At 49.0% G+C, this 26,159-nt stretch overlaps 1 protein-coding gene across 14 annotated transcripts in view; it reads left to right on the forward strand.

Annotated features, from left to right (window-relative positions):
• LOC106834351 (L3MBTL histone methyl-lysine binding protein 1) overlaps positions 1 to 26,159 on the forward strand; it is a 69,166-nt gene that overhangs the window by 25,093 nt on the left and 17,914 nt on the right. For 7 of the 14 annotated variants that reach the window (XR_006513847.2, XM_070485957.1, XM_044748102.2 and 4 more), the window contains 2 exons: positions 3,897 to 4,054; positions 4,510 to 4,572. Coding sequence is in view for 10 of the 14 variants with exons in the window: in XM_070485957.1 (XP_070342058.1) it covers positions 3,897 to 4,054; positions 4,510 to 4,572 (221 nt within the window). In the remaining 4 variants the exon portion in view is untranslated. Of the gene's footprint in view, positions 1 to 2,219; positions 2,360 to 3,896; positions 4,055 to 4,509; positions 4,573 to 5,769; positions 6,783 to 11,268; positions 14,106 to 20,762; positions 20,949 to 23,204; positions 23,275 to 25,418; positions 25,666 to 26,159 lie in introns of those variants that run through there. The other 7 variants (XM_070485958.1, XM_044748106.2, XM_070485959.1 and 4 more) reach the window with 7 other exon arrangements.

Here is a 26,159-nt window from a genome sequence, read left to right on the forward strand (position 1 = left end):
CAGAGAGTGAAGTCACTTGCCCAAGGTCATTTGCCTTGTAAGGGCAGAGCTGGGGTTTAAACTTGGGTCTGACTTCTCCTGCCACGTGCTGCTGGTTTAATAGACAGAAAGCACCTAGCCCAATGTCAGTCCACTTCTCGACCCCTTCCTGTGAGTCAGCTCGGCTGCCATGACAGAGCACCACAGATCGAGGGGCTGAAACAACAGAAATTTATTTTCTCGCGCTTTGGAGGCTGAAAGTCCAAATCAAAGTGTCAGCAGATTTGGTCTCTCCCTCCTCCTTGGCTTGCAGATGGCCATCTTCTCGCCGTATCCTCACCTGGTCTTTCCTCTGTGTGCGTGCGCCCCTGGTGTCTCTGTGTCCAGATTCCCACCTATAAAGATGTCAGTCAGACTGGCTTAGGGCGCACCCTGGTGGCATCGGTTTACCTTAACCACCCCTTTAAAACCACCCTTTAAAGGTAACGCAGTCACCTTGTGAGGTGCTGTGAATTTGGAAGGACACAGTTCAGCCCATAGCGTGCTCCAATGGGAGGGACAAGGTGACTGAGCCCTCCACTGGGTGACAGGTTCATCTTACGTCTTCAGCCATCAGCACAGGGCCTGAGACACAGCAGGGACGCTGAGAATCTTGCTTCAGGTGAGCTGAATGCACATCATTCTAAGGTGAGAAGAGACCTTGAGAAATCACCTGGTTCATTGCAGTTTCTGGGCAGGACCCAAGCTAGTCCAGTTCTTCAGGAACAACCTCTGTAGCCTGGGCAGTATAGACCACACGAGTAAAAGGACAGTCCTGAAGTCAGACTGCCTTTCACAGGCTGTGAGACCTTGGACAGGTGACGCCACCTCTCTGAGCCTCAGCTTCCTCGTCTGTAAAACACTGATGATAACAGTGTCAATCTTAAACGGGGATGGGAGGCTTAAAGGCGGGGTCCATATAAAGTGCCCAGTAACCTGTGGGAGTTGTTATTAGTCCTGATCTCTTGCCTCACTCCTTCTTGCTGCTGTTCTGTACTCTTCCCTGTGGTGGAAACAGAGGGCAGTTCCACAGCCTCAGGCCTGAGTGAGGAGGGTCTTGGCCAGCCTCCAGGCCCTCAGAGGGAGGACTTCAGGGGATGGGAATGCAGTGGGCGCCACTTCTGTCCACCCGTGGTACACCTGGTCAGCTTCCATTGCAGGGCCACAGTTCTGACCACCAGAGGGTGCTTGCCTACTGTGTTCATTCCAGAATTACCCTGAGAACTGGGAAGTTGTCTTTCCAGAGGCTGAGGCTGTGACCCAGAGAGGGCTCACCCAAGGCCACCAGTCACTTCAGGGGCAGAGCAGGAGACAGAGCCCAGGTCTCTGACCTCTGTGCAGGGCTCCCCTGCTCTCCCAGCTGGCTCCCACACAGAGGGGACACTGGTTGCTCTGGATTTTGTTCCAGAAGAGACTCCCCACACATCCATGGGTAGACCTCCTCAGATGGGCTCTGGGGTTTGTTGGTACACAGCTCTGTGGGGAAGGCTGCCTGGAGACAACAGGACTCCAGTGTGCCTGCCCTGCTCACGGGGCTCTTCAGCCCATGAGTGTTTGTAAAAACAAGAGGAAACCACAGAGATTTCCATACCCAACCAGTTCATTTACAGATGGGGAAACTGAGACCCGTATTAAGTTCCTTGCCTGGGATTAAAGAGCAAATTAGTAAGGCACTGACCCCACCTCCAGATTCTGAGTCCACTGTATGTTTTCACTGTGCTGTGCATTTTTTCCCCCTGGCTCTCCCAGCTTTTCCATAGTGCTGGTCCAGCAAATGTTTGTAACTTCCGATAATAGCAGTGCTATAGACTGAATATTTGTGTCACCTCAGAATTCGTATGTTGAGGGGGCTGGCCTGGTGGCACAGTGGTTAAGTGAGCACCTTCCGCTTTGGCGGCCTGGGGTTCACCGGTTCAGATCCCGGATGGGGACATGGCACTGCTCAGCAAGCCATGCTGTGGTAGGCATCCCACATATAAAGTAGAGGAAGATGGGCACAGATGTTAGCTCAGGGCCAGTCTTCCTCAGCAAAAAGAGGAGGATTGGCAGCAGTTAGCTCAGGGCAAATCTTCCTCCAAAGAAAACATTCATATGTTGAAACCTAATCCCCAGTGTGATGGTGTTTGGAGGTGGGGCCTTTGGGAGGTGGTTATGTCATGAGGGTGGGGCCCTCATGAATGGGATCCGTGCCCTCATAAAAGAGGCTCCTGAGAGCTCCGTCACGCCTTCGGCCGCGTGAGGACACAGCGAGAAAATGGCCGTCTGTGAACCAGGAAGTGGACCTTCAGCAGACACAGAATCTGCAGGCGCCTTGATCTCGGACTTCCCAGCCTCCAGAACCGTGAGAATAAATTTCTGTTGTTTATAAACCAAAAAAAAAAAAAAAGAACAAGAGGAACTGTTTCTGACCCACAGCTGAGTGATTGGCAGTTGGATGAGACACTGTGACTGCCTGTGGGCGCTCCTGTCCTGGGTTCCGGGGAAGAAAGATAAGGAGCAGGCTCCCCACAGACTTGGCGTTGTCCCCCAGTCCCTCACCAGGTACATAGAGCCAGAAACAGAGCGTCATAGAGAGGCACCTGGGAGGACAGGGGGCCAAACTCACGGCCAGATAGGTAAAGTGCTTGTGGTGGGGACTGTCTTGGGAGATCTGGATGCACCCAAATGGATGCTGAGAGAGCTGGCTGCGCTGGGCAGAGGTAGCAGGCTCCTTGGTGGTGCTGAAGTGGAGCTTTCGGAGTGTGAGAGGAGCCCGGGTTTGGGAGGATGAGCAGAGAGGGCAGCAGGCAGGCAGAGCCACAGAAGAACAGTCCGTGAGGCTGGGAATGCCATCTGAGAGGCTCTGAGGACAATGGCGAGGTGCCGAGGAGTCAGGGTGAGAGGCTGAAGCTAAGGGGAGAGAGGGAAGGACAATCCGTGATGAGCAGGGGAGGGCCTGTGAGAAGAGGGCAGCGGACTGCTGCATCCGCACGTCTCGAATTAGCACCCAGTGAAGAGGAAAGAGCCAGCTCTCCTGGACTACCCGTGGGACAGTGACCACGTGGCCCAAAGCCAGCCAAGGCTGGCAAGGTGGATAGGGGCAAGGTTTGTCAGAGCCGCCAGAAGTAGGTGAGCTCCAAGTCGGGGAGCGCCAGTCCTGGCCACGGAGGAGGCGAGCAGAGCAGCGTCACTCCTCAGCTCGTACAGCAGCCTTGAGGCTGAAGGTCAGGAGCCAGGGATTCCAAGAACACATCAGGAAGCAAAGTGACAGGCAATATGGAGTTGGCGGGTGGGTCATGGATCACTTTCTAGGGACCAGAGTAGGCAGGGGGCCGGTATGCAGGTAGCGAACTAGACCAGGCTGGGGAACAAGGGAAAGGAATGGAGCTTGAGGCAGTGGCAGTGGCTAGAGAGGTGGGCTTCAGACGGGGCAGGGTGATTCTGTTTGAGAATCAGAATCACCCTGGCTCTGCGAGAGTTGTTTGGGTCCCAAAAGGTCGTAGGAAAAGGAGAACAAACAAAATGGGCTTCTGATGTCAGAGCTGAGCTTGCTTGGATGTTGGGGGCCATTTTGATGCAAGGTATCTAAAGAATGGTGTTTTCGAGGATGCTGCAGGATCTCCAAGAGAGCATCCTTATAGGGCCCAGGGTGATGCAGCCTCAGAGAGACAGCGGTAGGGTCATTCCAAACAGCTGACCTGAGAGTCCTTAAAGTGAGGAACCAGCTTTACCAGAGGGAGTGAGCACGGGGTGAGGAGTCAGACCTACATCACCCTCTTGGCTCTGCAAGACTATCAGCAGGGGGCCAAGGTCCTCCCGAGCGGTATGGGTATGAGCGGGCTTCTGGGACCACATTAGTGCTCAGCATTGGCCTGCCAGCCTCTGCCTCTGCTTTCTAGCACTGACTACCGATGTCATGCACCAGTCCCTCTTCATGTCGGCCCTGTCGGCCCACCCTGACCGTTCACTCTCAGTGTGCTGGGAGCAGCACTGCAAGCTCCTGCCAGGAGTGGCGGGCATCTCGGCCTCCACAGTCACCAAGTGGACCATCGATGAGGTGAGGTGCAGGGCCCCTCCCCCTCCCTCCTCCCCTACTTTACCCTCTCTTCACGCCCTGACAGGAGGGCTCAGGAAAGGCCCTCCCCAAGCAGAGCCCAGCGCTGCTCCTGACACTACCTCCTGCTCACCCCTCTGCTCCATGGTCCCTCCCAGCTGCCCAGCAGGGCTGACTAACAGCCTGTCTGATGGGCCCATCCTGGTGGATAGGGAGAGAGACATGCTGCTAGTCCAGCTGGAGATCCAGCAGGAGAGACAGGCTTCAGCCCTGGACCTCAAGAGCAAGGGACTTCACCTTGCACACCCAACAGCACAGAGACGGAAGGATCCTCTTGGGCTGATAAGAAAAAGCAACCCTGTCATAGCCTAGAAGCCACCATGGCCATGTGGGCCCACCTCTCCTCTACACTCCCAAGCCCCTGTCCCCTTAGCAACATGTCTTTTTTGGTTTCCAAGGTCTTCAGCTTCGTTCAGACCTTGACAGGTTGTGAGGACCAAGCACAACTCTTCAAAGATGAGGTAAGGCGCAAGTGCAGAGTGGGGACAGAAGGGTCACCGTCACTGAGATGGCAGGAAGCAGTGCCGTCATCAGCACTGCCACCAGCTAGGGAGGGCTCTCTGTCGTCCCACCTGGATGAGAGTAGTCATAGTGACCCACATCTCTGGGAAAAATCTGGTATAGACCGAGGCCCAGTTTGCAAACCCTCTGCGTTCAGACCATCCTCAAGAAGGAGAAGGCATTGTGAAGACAGGACTCCATTCACCCCTCTCCTCTCTGCCCAGACTTTTGTTTTCCAAACTTAGCTTCAACAGTACAGTCAGTAAATTTAAAGCGTATTTTGAATGGCATGGATATTGCCATTTACTGCAAGGATCCTCACATACACTTAAAATCAAGACCCAAGAGCTTACCAAAGATAAGAAGCCGGAGTTGTAGATAAAAGAACCCTCACTTTAGAGACAGTTTGGTTTTGAATCCTAGTTCCGCCCAATTTGAGCTCTTTACTCTCTCTGAGTCTACATCTTCTTATCTGTAAAATGGAGATAAAATGAGTATAATGATGGCTACCTTGCAGGACCATTGTGAGTGTTAGAAATGAGGAATAGGCCGTTGTTCCAGAATGTCTGGCATAATTATGTCACTAGCATAGATATTACTATATAGCAATACTATAGAGTAATATATGAACCATGTCACTATACCAGAAGGCCTAATACAATGAGGGCTCAGTCAATACAATGGACAACTATTGTGTAGTTGTCCTTAAATAAAGAACTTTGTTATGACCCTCCTAATTTGTAGAGTTTGAAACTGGAAGGGATCTTTGAGGTTGTTTAGGTCTTCCTTACAAAGAGTCCACACATCTCCCTTCACCCAGGAAAGTCTAGTCTTGTTCCCGCCCAGGTCAGGTGCCCATAAGAAAGGACTTTGCTCCTCTTTCCCTGGAAGAATCTCTTTATCCAGGCCCAACACAGCCAGGTTCTTCGTCGGATCCTTGTGTGGTAGAGCTCCCAAACTCCTCCCCATTCTCGTGCTTGCCTTCTGGGTTGGTAAAAGATTACCATAATATGTGTGTTCAGAGCTTTACCCCATGTTTCAGATGCCCTCTGACCAACACAGAACACACTAGGCTGTGGCTGCCCTAGATGTTTTTAGTTTTTGCTTTTAAAAAGACTATTTTTTAAGATTTTATTTTTTCCTTTTTCTCCCCAAAGCCCCCTGGTACATAGTTGTATATTCTTCGTTGTGGGTCCTTCTAGTTGTGGTATGTGGGACGCTGCCTCAGCGTGGCCTGATGAGCAGTGCCATGTCCACGCTCAGGATTCGAACCAACGAAACACTGGGCCGCCTGCAGCGGAGCGCGCGAACTTAACCACTCGGCCACGGGGCCAGCCCCTTAAAAAGACTATTTTTTGTAAAGCAGTTTTAGATTCACAGCAAAACTAAGAGGAAGGTACAAAGATTTTTCCATATAGCCCCCTGCCCCAACACGTGCACAGCCTCCCTGTTTATCAGCATCACTCACCAGAGTGGTACATTTGTTACAGTTGATGAACCGACACCTAGATATTTTTTAATGAAGATAAAATTTACATGGGGTGAAATGCATATGTCTTGAAAATACAATTCCACAAGTTTTGTGAAATGTATACACTCTGAACCTGATACTTCAATGAAGATATCAAACATCTCCATCATACCAGAAAGTTCTTTCTTGGCCCTTTCATGAGTCCTCACCCTCATAGGCAACCACTGTTCTGATTTCTAGCACCAAAGATTAGTTTTATCTGTCCTTGAACTTCATGTACATGGAATCATATGGCGCGTACTCTTCTGTGTCTGTCTCCTTCCACTCAGTGCAGCGTTTTTGAGGGTCATCCGTGTTACTGTGTACACCAGTACTTTGTTCGTTTCTGTTGCTGAGTAGTGCTCCATTTTATGAATATCGCACAGTGTTCCTGTTAATGGACGTTTGGGTGGTTTTCTCTTCCCCTAGATTTGAGCCCTATATTTTTGTTAGCAAAACTTCAGTTTATACTTGCTTTATTATAGCCAAATCACACCAGTTTGGGGTTTATGAAAGTCCACAAGTGCCTTTTATATCAATTATCCATTATAGTCTAACCAAATTTTCCAGTGTGTTACTTGTACCACTGGTTTTTAAAAAATTAACCTAATGTAAAAACTTTGCGTTTTTCCCCATTAAATGTTACCTTGTTGGTTTCATAGTCTCATTGTTTTAAATCTTGATTCTATCATCTCTGATACCAATAAGCCTGTCCAGCCTCATTCAACTTGTACAGTTGATAACTAAGCCTTCTGTGTCCTCAACCAAGTATTCACCACGCATGTTTTTTTTTTTTTTAAATTTCTGCCTTTTTTTTTTTTTTTTAAGATTTTATTTTATTTTTTCTCCCCAAAGCCCCCCAGTACACAGTTGTATATTCTTCGTTGTGGGTCCTTGTAGTTGTGGCATGTGGGACGCTGCCTCAGCGTGGTTTGATGAGCAGTGCCATGTCCGCGCCCAGGATTCGAACCGACGAAACACTGGGCCGCCTGCAGCGGAGCGCGCGAACTTAACCACTCGGCCACGGGGCCAGCCCCTCACCACGCATGTTTAATGAGCCGGAGCAGAACCATGTGGCGCCCATTAGGGATCGTCCTTTAGGTGACGTCAGGTCATAAAACAATGCTGTTTGAGTGCAGTTGTTCAGCCAGCTGCAGACCTACCCAAGGGTTGTAGTCTCTGGCATTCTCCACTTGTTGGGAGAAGGACTGTCTCTCCCAGGAACATCTGCGTATCTCAGTTCAGCATTGTCTGTGATAGAAAAAAGCAACCACCCAAAATGGGGAAGGTGTGCTGGTGGGCCCCCAGCATCCCGTAGAGACTCAGAGTCGAGCAGCACCTTTGTAGGGGCTGAGGATCGCTTTCTCCAGGATCTGGTCCACCTCATCAATTTCTCCAGGAAGGACCATACTCCAGGGAGTGGGCTCTCCCTGGCTGAACTGATGCATTCCAGGCAGTCAGAGACATGGGTCAAGATTCTCTCCAGCCGAGACACAGACCAGTCCTTAGAGCGATGCTTCATGAGTAAGAAATTAGAGCAAAGTTTGTAGATGGTCTTACGGGTAGTCTGTTCAGTCTGGTAGTCAGCACTGATGGTCTTAAGGAAAGTCTGCCCAGTCCTCTCTTAGTCACCTTTATTGTAGCTCTTGTGTATTTTTTAATTTATTCAGCAAATAATTAATTGATGTTGACTGTGTGTCTGGCCCAGCATAAGGTAATGAGGACGCAGAAGTTCCTCCTCTCAAGGCTCCCTGTGTAGGGGAGACAGAATTGTAAATTGCTGCTTCTGGTAGAGTGTGGTAAGGGCTCTGAGAGAGGTGTGTGCCAGGTATCATGGGAGGACGGGGAGGGGCTGGCAAGCTCTGCTGACAGTGCAGGTGGGTAAACACTGGCGACCTCCTGCCCCCTGGATGTCCCTTTTTCTTGGGTTCCTTGTGGACTGTGCCTTTCTGTTGTGACAGCGTAGAAGTCTCCTCAATCAAGTTTTGACAGTATTGATTTGGTTTTAGCTCAGCCTGTGTTAAACATTCCATGTGTGGCTCTCTAAGGATCTATTCGGGTTACCTCAATTGGGAAATTCCCCGGTCCTATCCATAGCACTGTGGGCTATTGCTTAGGGTAGGTTATTGCATTTGGCTCATCTTATCCATTTTTCTGTTGATTTCCTCTACCTTTAAGGTCAGAACATGACCTTTTTCCTGATTTTATGGCCCAAAACTCCCCATACACACCAGCACATGTACAATATCTTGATGCTCTGAAATAGTCTCATTGTCTCCTTACTTAGTCCCAAATTGCTAGACCGCAAACCCCAGTCTTGGCTTCGAAGAACCTAGAATCTGGTCCTTGGCAGTTACCTGGTGAGAAATGTCCAGGTCATGCACAAGAACCACACCAATGGGTTTTCTGAATAATAATAAATGAGTTCTTGTAAAAATCCATGCTGCATATTTAACTATGTCTGGGGTTCCTTTTCTTCATATTCTGAACTTTAAGATGTCAAGGCCACTTAGGGCTGCTGGTTCCAGCTCTTCCTGGACCAGGGTCTGTGATTCAGTGGAACCACTGAGAGGGAACCTCCGAGTCTAACTGGCCCAGGGTGTCTGGAATTGGGTGTTTATGCACTGACACATCTGCCTGAGCTCAGCCAAGAGGGCTCTGTAGGTCTAAGGGACCTGTCTCCCAGGATGGCCACATGGCCGATGGGTCCCCCACACAATTTTTGGTATCTGGGGCTCTTTTCCCATCAGGGAGGCACTGGAGAGACAGTGGAATGCGGGACTCTGTGGGAACTGCTCCCCCCTTGATCTCCTTGTCTGAGGTGCCGTCTGCATGGACAGGATGGGGACGTGGACTTACTCACTGAACCCAGATGCTAGACCTGGGAGGCCCATTTGCACTTGACAGGTCTTCTTAGGGTATTTGAACGGAAGCATAACACTGATAATCTCATCAGGAACTTTTAGCTATTAGGCTTTTGTTTTCTTTCTTTGTTTTTAGAAGGTGTTTAGCCATCAGAAGTGCCAGCTTTCAGAGCTTCTTTGGTTAGTGACTAGTGAAGGACCAGGAAGCTGTTTTCTCAGAGCTGCTGGAAGGACAGATGTGGGGTTCATTGCCCCGACCCAGTTTAACCTGTAAGGTTGCCAGCCTCTCTGAGAGGCATCCTGCCCATTGCCACCCCTCAGAGACCCCTTTGTTCACCTTTTCAGTGTTTACTGAGCACCTGCCATATAGCAGGTGAGTGGCCACCTGGCGCTCCTGGAAGACAAGTGAGCGAACCCATACAGTTCCGTGGAGTCTGTTGAACTCTGCTCCAGGCAGAGTGGAAGGAGTGGGCAGCTCTGAACGTTGGGAGAAGCATTGGGCTTCAGCTGGCCGACGGAGAGAAGGGCTGCCGAGCAGGGGTGAAACAGGGCACAGAGGTCCAAGGCAGAAAACAGCCGGTGATTCAGGGAGGATCTGTAGTTCAGTCTGTGGAGCTGGATGTGGGGAGGCTCATAGGCGGGGCCAGGCTTCGGGGGCATCACCCCCTGAGCGGCAGGAATCACATGCATGGGAGCCCCTCTCTATCGCTCACGGTGGTCAAGAGCAAACGCTCTGGAATCACAGCTCCAGCACTTAAAAGCCAGGTGGATCTTGGACAAATTCCTTAGCCTTTCCGCCTCAGTTTCCCCATCTGTAAAATGAAGGTAACACTGGTACTGCTTCAAGGGGTGTTGTGAGGATTAAGTGAGTTAATATATAAAAAGTGTTCTGAGAACAGTACCAGGCACATAAGAAACACCGTAGAAGTGTTTTATTTGCCATGATTCTTAAGGATTGGGCATAGGAAGGATGGTGCCGCCTCAAAAAAAGGGGTCCCGGTACCCAGAGGAGGAGCCTCTTCAGGCTAAATGGTGGGACCAGGTCCACGTGGTCCTTCTGCCCAAGCGCACCCCAGCCCAGCCGTGCACCCACCCCTCTGAGAAACACGCCCTGTTTGCTCACCACCCCCCAACCCCCGACCCCATCCCTAGCCCCACACAACTCCCTCCCTGGCTCTCTTCATCTCATTCCCTCCTCCACAGCTGGCTTCCCTCCCTGTCCATACCCAGATACCTACCCCCTGGAATTAGCAATTATCAACAGTTTCCATGTTTGCATCACCTATTTTTAGATGAAGTAATTTTAAGCAAATAATGGACATCATGGTGTTTCATGCTGAATACTTTAGCATGCATCTCTAAAAACTAAAGTCTTTCTCTGCATAACCACCCCATTGTTATCCCACCTAACAACTTGACAGTGACGCCTTCATATCACCTAATACCCTGGCTGTATTCAGGTTTCCCTGGTTGTGCCCAGAATATCCTTTGCAGGTGGTGTTTTTGACCCAGGATCCAAACAAGGTCCACATGATTGGTTTGGGTTATTGTAGCTCTTCTAGAATAGTCCCCTCTTTTTTTTTCATAACATTGAAAAAACTCTTGCAGAATGTGCACTTCTGGATTCATCTCATTGCTTCCTTGTGGTGTTGCTTAACTTGTTCCACTATCCCCTGTATTTCCTCTAAACTGGAAGTTAGATCCAGAGGCTTAGTTAGATTCAGATTAAATCTCTCTCTCTCTGTCTCTGTCTTCCTCCCTCTCTTCTTCCCCACCCCCTTTCTCTTGCTCTCTCACACGAGTAGCTCACAGGTAACACTGTGCACCTCATACTGCACCACATCAGAATGCCCACAGTGTCTACTTGTCTCCTGTTGGCAGGGCTAAGATTGACCGGTGGGTTCCTTTGGGGACAGCAAGAGCAGATTTTTTGAAGCCACTGTCAGTGAGGACTCAGAAGACGTTATGTAAATACACACTGAAATCCAGACCAGTCAGCAGAAAGAGACAAAGAGTGTGCGTGTGTGAACATGGGGGAGCCAGTAGATGTCTTTCTTTCCTTCTCTGTCCCCATGGCTGTCTTCCTTTTTTCCTTTCTCCCACCCTTCTCCTTTCTCCTTTTCCTTCCTCCTCCTGTTCCTTCCTCCTTCCCTTCCCCGTGTATCCTTCACGCCAATTTTCTTTCTCCCCTCCCCACTCCCATGCACATCCTCCCTATCCTTCACTCCTTCCCATGACCCTCCACTTTCTCCGCTTTCCGCCTCCCTCCCCCACCCCCTCAGATGATTGACGGCGAGGCCTTCCTTTTGCTGACACAGGCGGACATTGTGAAGATCATGAGCGTCAAACTGGGCCCAGCCTTGAAGATCTATAACGCCATTCTCATGTTCAAAAATGCCGATGACACCTTAAAGTGACTGGCTCCGGGCTGGGCCCTCCTCCAGCCCAGGTGGGCCTCTGTCTGCAGCTGATGCTTCCTTCCCAACTTGAGTTCCTCATATCCCACCTGTACCCCGCCACCATCTCTATCTTACCAGGGGTGGTCCTTCTTTCCGGGACTGCTTCCTACAAGGTACATGGGAGCAGACGGGCCCTGGGGGAGATGGGGTCCTAGCTGCCTGGTCCTGGAGCTCATCCACCACCAGGCACAGTGGTGAGGGTGTGACTGGGCTGGAGGAGCTTTACTGGTGGAGTAGGTTGGAGGGGCCCTGCCTATGGCAGCCCCACATCTCCAGCTGACTTGTTTTATCACTCTTTGGGTCTTTTTCTTAGCAGTTAAGAACAGTCTGGTAGAACGGGAGTTCTCTGATCTGAGGCCCTTTTCTCTTCAGCATCTCTCTGTGCTTTCCTTTCCTTGTCTCCTTTCCTCCTACCAGGAAGTAACCCTGCTGCAAAAGTATTTACTCAAAAACACCTCCTCCCTTTTCTGTCTGCTGGTTTTGCTGCCCTCATTCTGCTGCCTGGTTTCCTGGGCAGTGTCCCCAGCCATGGCCCAGCCAGACCCCACTGGCTCTTCCCCCTTAGATGGGTGAGCCTCAGAAACATGTTTTCATAGGATCCACTGGGAGTCTCTGACTGCCTTTCTCCCTTTTGCCCAGAATTGGGGGATTCTGAGCCGAGATGCCTTCTTAAACGTGCCTGGTTCTGGACCACGTGGCATGTTAGTGTGCCATGCCAAGTCCTATTTCCAGCACAGTGGGTGTTTAGAGCCTGTTTTACCTCTGCGGCAGAGGTTAAGGTTCCACAGATGTTCCCCATACACCCTTCCTGTGTCAGGTGTTGGGAAGAAGCAGCCTGGCCAGCTAGGTAGCCGTGGCCAGCCCAAAGGTACATCAGACAATCTGGGGTCTTTGGCCAGAGCGGCAGCTCCAGCAGGCATGGTGGCTCCCAAAGCTGGGCATAGATTCCTTTTCTGCAGCCATGGATCTCAGCCAAGATGCTGCCATGGGGTGAGGGCCCCGTGCCTGCCAGGCCTCCTGCCGGGGGCAGGTAGCACTCTGTCTAGCATACACACGCCATGACATCACATTCTACCTGTCCCTTGAATGTCTTGCTCTTGAGGAGTCTTACAAAGCCCACTTGAAGTTGAGAGTTGGGAAGGTGAATTCTCCTATCTTTGAGTTCTCTGTGTCCCTTAAACTTTTCTCACCACTCGCAGTCTGTCTTGCACTGCCAGCTGGGAGCCTCCTGGGGCTCTGGGACTTTGACCTTTCTGTCCAAGTGGGCACCCAGCCTCCACTGAGCCACTGCCACACCCGCCTCCCAACCTGGAGGGGGTGGAGTCAGAGGCCCCACATGGAGGTAAGGAGCAACTGCCAAGCTCCAGTGGCCCCAGGTGCTGAGATGGGTCTGCAGGGTGTGGAGCCAGGTCATGTGATGTGTGTGTGTGCGTGTGTGTGTAGGGCACTCTCAGAAGTGTTTGACAGGGTGCAGATGTGAAACTTGGTATTGGGAAAATGTCAAGGGCTATAATTAAATATGAAGCTTTATCTTTCCTGTAGAGGTGGGAATCCCAAAGCTCTGTTGATTCTTGCTCCAGCCCAGTTGGAGACCCTCGCTCACATGGGTGCAGACAGCTTTGCCAGGGCAGCCGTTTGGCTGCCTGAGCTGAACTCCCACAGGGCTTCAGATGTTTCTTTCCTTTCCACCCTTAGCAGCAGCTCTGAGCACAACCTTCCTGAGAGGAAGCCGAGCGGGCCGTGCCTCTGGCTGGGGGTTGGGTTTACAGAGGTTGCGATGGTGCCCCCCTGGCCAAGAGTAATGAGGAGCAGGTCTGAGCCCCTCTATCTTGGTTGCTTGGGTGGTGGCAAAACTCACCAGCTCCTTGGCCTTGTCCACTCCTCTCTGAAACTGGCGAGAGATGCTCACGGGCTTTGTGGTATGAGGAGGAGGCAGCTAGTATGCATAGCTGTGCTGTGGGACCTCACCGCTTCTAAGAGGCGGGGCTGGGACAGCTTCGCCATGTGGATCTGCCAACCGCACTCCTAGTGCTTGCCTACGGGAAAGGCAGGATGGACTAAGGGTCTTGGAGAAAAGGACCCCCAGGCCTGCGAACTTTGAGGCCTCAGCACTTTCTGTGCCAATGTCAAACTCTCTGGAAAGAAACCAAATCATAAAAAGGAGAAAGAAATCTGCCTTCTCTCTACCCCACTGCCCCTTCACCCTCATCCTGTCCCCAAATGGGATCATTGCATCTTGACTGGGAGCACAGTGAGGGGATGGAGTTGGCGCTGATGCCCAGTGCCGTGTGCCCTCTGCCCTGCTCTCCAGCAGCAGGCACCACACACGCTGGGCCCACAGCCTCACCCAGCGCTTGCCCAGCCCTGGCCTAGGGCCATGAGGACATTTCTGTTTAATTTTTGAAGCAGAGAGAATGATCCCAGAGTTTGAAAATGAAGCCTGTTTGCACTTTCATTCACATGCACTTTGGTGGAGTAACGTTTTTGTACTTGCCTCGTGTGTGTGTGTGCTTGTGTGTGCACACATGTATGTTCTTTAAGAGACTTCTCTGGTTTAAGATAAAGTGACTCTTGACTCTTGAAGGAGAATGTTACAAACAAAATGTGGTGTGTTTGTCAATGTATTGAAACAACATAAATAAACTTGAACAACTGAATAATATGCAGTCAGAGTGCATTTCTATTTTCAAGGTAAAACATCCAGAAAACACAAAAGGAATATCAAATGGTGCCAGTACTGAAGAGAATAAAGCATTCTTCTTGATGTTGGGGGTCCTAAATAACCTGATTTTTATTCTATTTTAAAGATAAGAAACAGTGAATAAAGATAAATCGATATGCTGGTCTACATTGAGAAACAGAAACAATGGGAATCCCCAGAGAACAGTGTGAAAAGGGCCTGATCCTTGACAGTTTATAAGTGGTCAAGGCAGAAAATTCAACAAAGCCTCCAGTTTTTAAAATAACGTTAAACTTTCAGGTGGGGAAATGTCAAGCTGAATGGTTAGAATTTGTTAAGGTTCCCAGAGACGGTGTGAACAGATGAGAAAGTGGCCAAAATGCCATGTTCAGTCACATCAGCCCCTTTCATGTCAATATCCTTAATTCCTTTGCCCTGCTGCTCTTCCAGACTACTTGGCTAGAAGAAAACCAACCACAGAGCTGTCCAAGAGCCCATCATCTCCACATCTTGACCAGGAACTTAGCTGATTGAGCAGATTGGTGCTGTGGTTGACTGATGGTCTCTGGTGGCTTCAATGTGAACCCTCAAAACTCTCCAGGAAGTGGCTGGGTCTTTTGGGGGTTCGCTATGACTTCACTTACCATGCTCCACAAACCTCCTACCCCATTGCCTTCCCTGTTGTCTCAATAGACGTCCTCACCATCTATGTCACAGAGAAAATGGAAGTCGTCAGAAGGGATACCCCCACCTTCCTGCCATGTCATCTGCCAGTCTCCTATCCCCCCCCCATCCATCCTTCCTCTTTCCTCCCTATCACAGTGGAAGAGTTGATCCTTCCACTTGTCAGAAGCTAATCCTCTACCCACTACGCTGCTATAAAGGAAAAAGAAAGATAGAGAAACAAGAAAGGGCTTCAGAAATTTAAAATGTGATTGCAGAGATAAAATAGTTCAACACAAGAGTTGAAAGATAAAGTTGAGGGTATTGCCAAGAAAGTAATCTAAGAGGCAAAGATGAAAAATAGAAATGAACAAGAAAATTAGAGGCCTAGCTGGAGGTCCAATATTCACCTAATAGGAATGCCAATAAGAGAGAACAGAAAAAAAAAAAAAAACTATATAAAATCTTTTGAAAAAGGAAATTTCACAGAGAGGAGAGACAGTAGTCTCCAAAGTGAAAGGTCGCATGGAAAGCCCAAGACAATGAATGTAAAAGAAATGACACCAAGCTACATTATTGTGAGATGTCAGACTAATGAGATCAAGGAGATCTAAGCTTCCGGAGGGAAGAGAACAGCTCTCATCCAAAGGAACACGAGTCACTATAGCATTGAACTTCCCAGTAGCAATGCTGGAAGCAAGAGAGTGGAGCAGTGTCCAAAGGAAACTTATTTCCACCCTAGAATTCTGTACTCAGCCAAGATGTCAATCAAATGTGAAGGCAGAACATTTTCAAACATACAAGGTCCAACTTCCACCTCCTGTGCACCTTTCCTCAGGAAGCTACTAGAGGACATGCTCCATCAAAATGAAAGGGGAGGAGGGCCGGCCCCGTGGCCAAGTGCTTAAGTTCGCACGGTCTGCTTCAGCAGCCCAGGGTTTCACTGGTTCAGAACCTGGGCACGGACCTAGCACTGCTCATCAGGCCATGCTGAGGCAGCATCCCACATAGCAGAACTAGAAGGACCTAAAACCAGAATATACAACTATGTCCTGGGGGCCTTTGCGGAGAAGAGGAAGAAAAAGAAAATGAAAGAGTAAGTCAAAAAAGAGGAAGATCCCAGGAACGGAAGGGTAGTTCAACATAAGAAAATCAGTCTATGTAATATACCACCTTACTAGGATGAGGGGGGCAAAAACACACGATCCTCTTAATTGAGGCAGAAAAGGCATTTGACAAAATCCAACACCCTTTCACAATAAAAACAGAAAATTTGGAATAGAAGGGAACTTCCTGAAGATGATAAAGGGCATGTACAAAAAATAAAACCCAAAAAAACAAATACCTAGCATCATACTCAATGGCAAAAGACTGAAAGCTTTCTCCCTAAGATAAGGAACAAGACAGGGAAGCCCGCTTTCACCCCTGCTGTTCAATATTGTACTGGAAATTCTAGCCAGAACAGTTAGATAAGAAAAAGAAATAAAAGGCACCCAACTTGGACAGAAAGAAGTGAAACTCTCTGTTCGTAGATGTCGTGAACTTGTATATAGTCGACCCTCCATATCCACAAGTTCCTCATCTGTAGATTGAACCAACCGTGAATCAAAGGCCTACAATGGTTGCATCTGCACAGAACACATATAGACTTTTTTTCTTATCGTTTGTCCCTAAACAATACAGTATAACGACTACTTATGTAGCATTTACTTTGTCTCAAGTATCATAAGTAATCTAGAGAGGACAAAATATATGGGAGGATATGCATAGGTTATGAGCAAATACTGCACCATATTATATGAGACGTGAGCATCCACTCATTTTGGTATCTGCAGGGATCCTGGAGCCAAATCCTGGCAGGTACGAAGGGACAACTCTATGAAAAACCCACAAGAAAGTTGCTAGAACTAATAAACAAATTAAACAAAGTTGCAGGATATAAGATCAACACACAAAAATCACTTGTGTTTCTATACACCTGCAGCAAATAATCCAAAAAGAAAGCACTCCCATTTACGATAGCTTCTAAAAGAAGAAAATACCTAGGAATAGACTCAAACAAGGACATGAAAGCCTCAAATACTGAGAACTACAAAACATTGCTGAAAGCATTAAAGACCTAAATAAGTGGAAAGACGTCTGTGTTCATGGCTAGGAAAACTTAACAGTGTTAAGATGTCAATACTACCCAAAGTGACCTGCAGATTAAGTGCAAAGCCATCAAAATTCCAGTGGCCTTCTTTGCAGGAATGGAAAAGCTAATTCTCATATTCATATGGAATTGCAAGGGGCCCCCAAAAGCCAAAGCGATGTTGAAAAAGAACAAAGTTGGAGGACTCAGACTTCCTGACTTCAAAACTTAATACAAAGATAAAGTAGTGAAAATAGTGTGATACTGGCATAAGGACAGACATAAAGACCAATTGAATTGAATTGAGAATAGAGAAGTAAATCCATACGTCTATGCCCAGTTGATTTTTGATGACAGTGTCAAGTCCATTTGACTGAAGAGAACAGTGTCTTCAACAAACGGTGCTGGGACAGTTGGATTGTGAAAAAAACGAAGTTGGATGCTTACCTTACGTCATATACAAAAATGAACCCAAAATGGATCGATGACCTAAATATAACAGCTAAAACCATAAAACTCTTAGAAGAAAACATAGAAGTAAATCTTTATGACCTTTGAATTGACAGTGGATTATAGGCGTGACATCAAAAGCACAAGCAACAAAAGAAAAAATAGGTAAGTTGAACTTCATCCAAATGAAAAACTTTTGTGCATCAAAGGACGTTACCAAGAAAGTGAAAAGATAACCTACAGAATGGGAGAAAATATTTGCAAATTGTGTATCTGATGAGGGTTTAATATCCAGAAAATATAAAGAACTCCTAAAACAAAATGACAACCCAAGTGAAAAAATGGGCAGAGGACTTGATGAGACATTTCTCCAAAGAAGATATACAAATGGCTAAAAAAACACATGAAACGATGTTCAACATCATTAGTCATTAGAGAAATGCAAATCAACCACAATGAGATACCACTTCATACCCACTGAGATGGCCATAATCAGCAACAACAAAAAAAGGAAAATAATAATTGTTGGCAGGGATGTGGAGAAATTGCTGGTGGGAATGTAAAATGGTGTGGCCACTGTGGAAAATAGTTTGGCTGTTTGACATAAAAGGACAAATATTGTCTGATTCCACTTATATGAAGTATCTAGAGTAGGCAAATCATAGAAACAGAAACTAGATTAGAGGTTACCAGGGGTTGGGGTAAAGGGGGAATGAGGAGTTATTGCTTAATGGCTATAGAGTTTCTCTTTGAGATGATGAAAAAATTTTGGAAATAGATAATGATGATGGTTGCATAACATTGTGAGTATACTTAATGCCACTGAATTGTCCACTTAAAAATGGTTAAAATGGCAACTTTTATGTTGTGTGGATTTAACCACAATTTAAAAAAATTTTTTAAAGAAGAGGAAAACATAGGATCCAGGAAACAAAACATTGAATGAGGAGACAAAGGGAATTTCCAGAGTGATGGGAAAGGAAAGGCCAAGTTGACAACTGAGCAACTGTCCAGGTGAGAACAGAGGGATGAACGGCTTCCAGGAATTATGAAAAATAAAGAAACAAAGAAATCAAACTGAAACCTACATGTATTATTGTATTACGAGGATACTTTCAGTTCTGTCAGAGAGTTTAAGAGAGAATTATATATGTGCGTGTGTGTACATGCATTCAATATTTCAAGCCATCAACTGAGGCAATTATGAATTAACTTTAGGAAAAGCAGAAGTGTGTGTTTGGATGGCCAAGATCTAAATATTCATGTTCCGTAGTAGGAAGGAAGCCACTGGATAGTATTTAAAACTGAAAGATGGAGAAATAGCAGTATAATCATGCTATCAAGACACATGGAGGTAAATACCAAAGGAAGCAGCTTAAAAAGGTGAGGCATAGGACAAGGAACTGATCATTATCCACCTCATCGTCCTATTTGATTTTTAAAATTTTGTCCATTTATCACTTTCTAAAAATCTTTTTTTCCAAAAGAAAACTGGGGGCCCATCTCTGACCTATGTGTGAACTCTGCGCCCAGCCCATGTGGGTAACAGGTTTTTCTGTACTGACCTCATGGCCATTACTCCCTCTACCTATGGATGAATCGACAGGTATGAGAGGGTGTATGCAGGTGGGGATAGTGCTGGGGGAGGGTGGCCAGACCAGGCACAGAAAAGTGGCAAGGGGAATGTCAAGGGGGAGGGAATATGCATGGTGGTGGGTTCCGATGGGCTCAGTCTCTTGTTTCCCTTTGTCATCCCTGAGAACATGTCTTTGACCTTCATGCCCACACAACATAATCCAGCCGACTGAGAGAGAAGAGACTGGGAGGGTGGAAGGGAAAAGAAGAGGGAAGCGGAAGGAAGATTGGGGAGAGATTCGTATGTGCAGGAGGCTCATGTATCTGCAGGGGGCTCACGGCGGGAATGGCCTTGGCTATTTTCTGCAACATCATTGAGGGGAAAGGGCAAGTTTAAGCGCTGCTGATAGCCAAGTCAGTTGGTACAGCTTTTTACAGTAGTTTGGTGGATAGGTTACAATTAACCCAGCACTCCCACTTGCAGGAGTTTATCAGACAGAAGGACCAGCACAAGGCCACAGGGTATTAACACAAAGATGCTCCCTACAGCCTTGTTAGGATTTTTGTGAAATCACTACGTAGCAGCCTAAATATCCATCAGCAAAGGGACAGCGAGTAGGGACCAGGGATAGGGAAATTAATCCCACATTTTACAATGTAATCAGATTTTTTAAAAAAACATTGACTCTCTATATGCTGACATGGAAAGAAGTGTGAGAAAAAAAGTGAGTTGCTGAACAATATGTATAATATGGCCCATTTTTCTGGGGAAAAAGTGTATCAGATGCATAGGTTAGGGCTGACACAGAAGTCTGGACGGAAAGCCACCGTTTAGTTCACAGCAGGTACCTCTAGAAATGAGATTGAAGAGGGGTTGGAGGAGAAGCTTCCGCTTTTTATTTCACATTCTTCCCTATGTTGGAATTCTTCGGTACAGTCCATGCAATACCATTATGTGGGTTTTTTTTAAAACCGGCTTTCAGAGTACAGAGGAGGAGGAGCTGGGCGGAGCAGAAGCAGCTACAGCCCTGGGAAGGTGCGGGATCTGGGGCTCTGCCCTGATTTGCTGGCGCTTGGGTTGGCTGCACCCCTCTTTGGGCGGGGACCAGATGCTGAGATGTGGTTGCTGGAGGTGGGGAGTGGGGCGCGCGGGGCTCCTCCAGAGCCCAGTAGAGCAGCCAGTTTTTAAAGCACTGGAGTGACTGGGAAGTTGACATTTTAATGAAGAGGCAATGGAGGAAGCAGCGTGGCAGCTGGACTCTGAGTTGCCTACAGAGGAGCAGTCACTAGGCAGAGCTTTTCTCATCTGTCCAGCAGACCAGGCCCTTCCCCTGCCCTGAGTTAGAATCCTCGGTCTAGGCAACTTCAGGTCAACGGGGAGAAAGCCTGCCTTCCATGCGAGCTGGGGAGAGTGGAGTGCTGGTTCCTGAGCCTGAGGTCTCTGAAGGGCAGAATGAGGCATGGGTCTCAGCTCAGCCGTGGTTCTCCTCCCAGGATGGCGCAAGGGCAGTGCCAGAGCGGGCGAGCTCTGGGCAGCAGGCTTTGGCTCAAATCAAGAGAGTGCCAGTAGTGTCAGGCAGTGAGGCTGGCATAGGACGCACACCATCATCACAAATTTACACGAGGCTCCGGGAGCTGAAGTTACTTGCCCAAGGTCACACAACTTAAGTTGTGCAGTAGCTTTTAAAAGTTCAGAGGGTCCCCAGGGCAGGGTCTGTGGAGGAGCCAGTGGGTGCAGCCAGCATTGTGACTCAGGTCCAGCGGTTAATTAATAACCGGAAGGCCCTGCAGCCAGCTCCCAGCCTGCTCCCAGCTGGCAGGGCTGGGAGGTTGAGCTGGTTCAGGAGCCCCAGCGAGTGGGTGACAGGTCACTCCTGACTGGGAAAGTTGTTCCAGCAAGTCAGGATTGGGTTTCAGGTCAGAGGGACCATGCGGAGAAACAGGAGGGCAGAGCTGTGCTCGGGGCTGCTCTCCAGGACCTGAGCTGGGACCCAGAGTATTCAGGTGAGAGGCTCAACCACAAGCAGGACAACTGCCTGCGGTCCTGTTGGTCTGCCCAGTTGACTAACTAGTTACCTAGCTAACTTCCTTCCTCACTACCTATTTACTTCCTTTCCTTCCTAACACCCTCCTTCCTGATTCCTTTCCTTCCTTTTTTCTTCCTAACTCTTCTTTCCCTCCCTCCCTTCCTTCTTTCGTAATTTCCTTTCTTCCTAACTTCCTTCCTCTCTCCCTTCCTCCTTTCCTTCCTTCTCTCTCAACTAACTCTTTGCCTTCTCAACTGCCTAATTTTCTTCCTTCGTAATAACCAATCTATATCCTCACTTCTTTACCACTAATTTCCACCCTTCCTTTTCTGAATTCCTAACTTCTTCCCGAAATGCCAGGCCAAGGGCTTTGGCTCAGGCTGCCTGGGTTCAAATCCCAGTTATGTCATTTACTAGCTGTGTGTCTTGATCAAGTCACTTCACCTCTCCATGCCTCAGTTTCTTCCTCTTTAAAACAGTCATGATGATAGTTCCTAACCCATGGCATTGTGGGAACAAAATAAGACCAAGCTGGCCCTTGGCGTGTGCTGTCATTGGGAGGTCATTGGTATGTCCTGGCAGGCAGGCGTGTAAATGAATAGACGACAGTAGACTGAAGACAAGTGCAACAACAGAAGCAGGTGCACAGAAGGGGGCAAGAGTCGTGGGATCAGGAGGTGGTCTGGCAAGGCTTCCAGGGAAGGCAGATGGGGACAAATGAAAAGGTTAGCCAAGCAGACCAGACTGGTCGGGAGAGTGTTCCAAGGAGAGGGAACTCTGTGACCGCTCCCCCCCCAACCCCGATTCAGCAGGTCCAGGGAAATGTGAGCAGGTCCATGTAGTGTTGGGGCAGAGGGATGCAAGTCTAGGCTAGGGCAAGTTATGGGGAGGGACAGGCTTGCGGGCCCATGGAGGGGCTTGGACCACCCATAGGGAGTTCAAAGGGGTCTCCATAGGCCTGAAGAGTCAGGGGAAGGTATTGATGCCCAGTGTCTGGCTAGAAAAACAGAAGACAGTAGTGGAGGAGAGAAAGGAGACAGGAGCAGAGAGCTGCTCTGGTGGGGGGGGTCACAGTCAAGGTGATGGGGGCAGGTGATGTTGGGCAAAGGGCGTGTCAAAGTTCCCACCTGGACTTAGTACCTAAGTATTAAGTGAACAGCAACACCATGAGAAGTTTCACACAATGGTACAAGGATGAAAAATAACCTAACCCGCTGTCGCCTTGGGTCATGGCCCTCTAGGCTTTTTTTGTGGCTATACACAAATGTACATGTGCGTGCATGTATTGTTTTTTTCTTTACAAAGATGGTATCCCTGGTCCACCTACCATTTTGAGACCTGCTTTTTTGCTTGGCACTGTATCACATATGTGTTCCCATTTCGATTTACATAGGTTTGTATATAGTTTTTTTGTTGTTGTTGGGTAATTTTCCATTTTATATGTGTGTAATTTGTCTTATCAATTCATTCCTTGATTCATTAGTCAAATAGGTAGTGAGCACTGACTGCATCCTAGGCTCTTTTCTAGGTGCTGGGCATTCGACAGTGAACAAGAAAAGTCTTTGTCCTCAAGGAATTGGTGTTCTGTTTGAGATAGAAAATAAACAGAGTTGCATGATAAGGTGTCAAGGAGTGCTGTGTTATGAAGTAAAACATAAAGTAGAAAAAGTGGATAGGGAATGAGCGGGACTGGTTTTGTAGACTGACCAACCATCCTGGTTTGCCCAGAACTGCACTGGTTTTAGCACTGAAAGTCCCACATCCCTGGAAACCCCTGACAAACCAGGACAATCAGTCACCAGTAATCGGAAAAGGCCTCTCTGAGAGGTGACATTTGGGCAGAGACCTCTGCAATGTTAGTGGAAGCCAGCCATGCAGATGTCTGAGGGAAGAGCATTCTAGGCAGAGGGAAAAGAAAGTGCAAAGGGCAGGAGGCAGGGGGCACTCTTTGTGTTCGAGGGAGAGTGAGAAAGCCAGAGCATCTGGAGTGCAGTGAGAGGGAGATGGAGATAAGAGCCAGGTTGTATGGAATCTCCTAGGCCATAGTGAAGACTTTGGACTTTTGATCCTAAGTTTGATGGGAAGCCGCTGGAGTTTTTGAGCAACAAAGTCACCTGATCTGATTCACATTTTAAAAGAGTCACTCTGGCTTTTGGTGGAGAAGGGTTGTAGTGGGTAAAGATAGAAATAGAGAGACAGTAGGGAAGCCACTGCAATAATCCTTTCAGGTGACGGTGGAGGCTCAGGCGGCGTGGCTGCAGCAGTGGTGGCAAGCCCCAGTGGTTTCCGGATATATTGTCAAGGTAGAGTCCAATGGGAGTTCATGGTGCAAGTTTTGTAGAATGAATTCCAAGTCGCTGGCTTCAACTTTCGAGTAGGTGGTAGTGCCGTTGCTGAGACGGAAGGCTGAGGGAGGAGGAGGCTGGGCAGAGTGGAAGGAAGGGGAATCGACACGTTTGTTTTGGAAACGGTAAGAGTGAGGTGCCTGCAGACATCTAACTAGTGAAGTGTTAAGGAAGCAGTTAGATATATAAATCCAGAGTTCAGGAGAGAAGCAGAACTAGAATGAAGTTTGGGGATCATGGAGTATAGTTGGTACTTAACTCTGTTAAATTGAGATCAGCCAGGGAAAGCTTTAGATAAAGGTCCACGGGCTGAGCCCTGGGGCAGGCCGGTGTTTAAGGGTGAAAAGAGGAGGGGGATCCAGCAGAAGAGATGGAGAAAGAGCAGTCAGTGTGGTAGAAGGAAAGCCAGGAGCTCCTGAAGCCAAGTGGGAAAAGGGGGCCAAATCCTCAGAGAAGCTGAGTGAGATGAGGACAAAGCGTGCGTCACTGGCTCTGGCACACAGAAGGCCACTGTTTTGGTGGTGCGTTGGGATGAAAGCCACTTTGGAATGGGTTCAAGAAAGAAAAGGAGGAGTGGAGACTGAGTCCAGACAACTCTTTCAAGGAGTTTCACTGAAACAGGAAACAGAGCAATGGGACAACATCTGGAGAGGAATGTAAGGTCAAGAGAGAAAGCTGCTACTGCCAGCGGGTATTCTGAAGTGCCCTGTGGTGGGACATTAGGTTATTATTAATATTGTCACTATTATTTTCCTGATTTAAGCAGTGCTGCTGAATGAAGGCCCCATCAGGGTCCTGTGATTGAAAAGAAACGTCCTTGTTCTGGATATGTTTTGTCAACACAACATCCTGCCCATCTGTGTATTGGTTCAACATATCTATTTTGTTGAGAGATGGAAGGATCTGATATTGTTCACTTGGGTTTTCCTTGGCCGACACCCCTGGGTCTCCAGCACTTGAGAGCCCACAGAGAACCCCGAGGCCCCTGGGCTCAGGTCCCTCCCTGTCCAACCCCCGCGGCCCCAGCCCCATGGACCCTCTACTGTGGTGAATTGCTGAGGTCTGGGTGTGGCACATGGTAGGCTCACAGTAAGTTCCAGAAGGGCAGGGGCTGTGTGGGGCCCTGTCAACTCCTTCATTCCCCAGAACCCCCCTCACGAGCTTCAGGGGAGAGGAAGGGATCCCGTGAGTGCCTAATTATCGCACCAGGCAGCAAGGTCTTCATGAGCCTGGGTGCCAGCTGGGACCCTTTTCCTGTCTCTCACACAGCCAGAGAGCTGTGGGACAACCAGCCTTCCCTGGAGACAGCAGGCCAGAGCCTGGAGGGCCAGCAGGGACAGGCTCACAGGGCCAAGCAGTCAAAGACCGTGGCCAGCCGGGCTAAGCCAGACCAGGGCTCTGAGACATCTGCAGGCTCTTGGGGACAAAGTGCTCTCAGCTGCCATGGCCGAGGTCTCTGGAACCTCATCTCCAGCCCCAGATGGGCTGCGCTAGTCTTGGTTATGCCCTGCGGAGCATGTCATCTTACCGACAGGCCCCTACACATACACACACACAGAAATTTACGGATGTGTGCCAATATGAACACAGATACACAATGACCTCTATATACACATGTGGTTACACTGTTACACACATATTAACAGACGACCATGCTCATCTGCAGACACACATGTAGACACCCACACGCAGACTCACACACATACACACAACACGTTAACAGATGGAAAGATACACACTGACATGTCAACACACTACAGAGACTCACTGGGGCGCATCTGTGCACACGCAAAGTGAGAGCCCGGTCACAGATGCAGAGACACATGGACGAAATCATAACACGGCCACACGGATGCACACCAAGAAGCAGAGCACGCACAGTCATCTACACACAGACGTACACACTCACACAAATACTTTGATGGACAGGACACATTGACACCAGACACCAGACAGACACACTGAAGCACACCAATACAGGAGACGCCTGCACACGCACACCACCCACACAGCCTGACCCGCACATTCACACATTCTAACAAGCCCCAAGCATATCCAGGGCCCTCCCGCAGCTGTTGCCCAGCCCCTTCCACCCACCCCCCAGGGGGAGGCGACGTCCCCAAGGGAACAGAGGTCTCTGGTCCCTCTTAAGCTCTGCTGGATCCCACGTGACATCAGCAGCCCCCTTGCTGCCTCCGGGAGCTCTGAGCTGGGTGCTGGGGCCAGGCCGGCACCAGGCACAGACACTTCGGCCCTTGTTGGGAGAACAGAGAGAGGCTCTCTTATCCACTGGCCGTCCTCCGGCTCCAACTGCTGGTTCTGTCAGTGGCCTCTCCTCAGGCTGGGCAGGTATGTGGGGCCAGGGATGCCAGGGCCTGGCAGAGGGGCCTTCAGGGTCAGCCTAGGAGCAGGAGTGGCAGCCTTGTGGGCTGTCTTCAGGAGCACAGACCACGGGGCACTGGCTGGGGCCAGGCTGCACTCCTTCTTGGGGCAGTCCTGCAGCTGGCTCCCTCAGGGCTCCACAGGGCTGGGCCTCTCAGAGCAGGCTGGGCTGGGGGATTCCTCCCTTTGCTTGTGGTCACTTTCTCAGCTGTGGTGGTACTTCCAGGAGCCCCCTGGTAAAGATGGGTGGTCTCTACCCAAAAAGGCCAGGCTGCAGCCCAGGCCCCATGAAACGCCAAGGCTGTGGTCTTGGGATGCACAGTACCCGGCAGCCCCCACAAGCAACTGGGCTCTCAGATGAGGTCTTGGCTCTTGGACTTGACCTTCCAAGCAGCGGTGGGGCTGTGGGGCCCTGGGCACCCTGAGCCTGGGGCTGGACACACCAGCCTCCCCAACCCTGC

Source organism: Equus asinus, chromosome 15 (genome assembly GCF_041296235.1).
Source record: "Equus asinus isolate D_3611 breed Donkey chromosome 15, EquAss-T2T_v2, whole genome shotgun sequence".
Classification (NCBI taxonomy): Eukaryota; Metazoa; Chordata; class Mammalia; order Perissodactyla; family Equidae; genus Equus; species Equus asinus.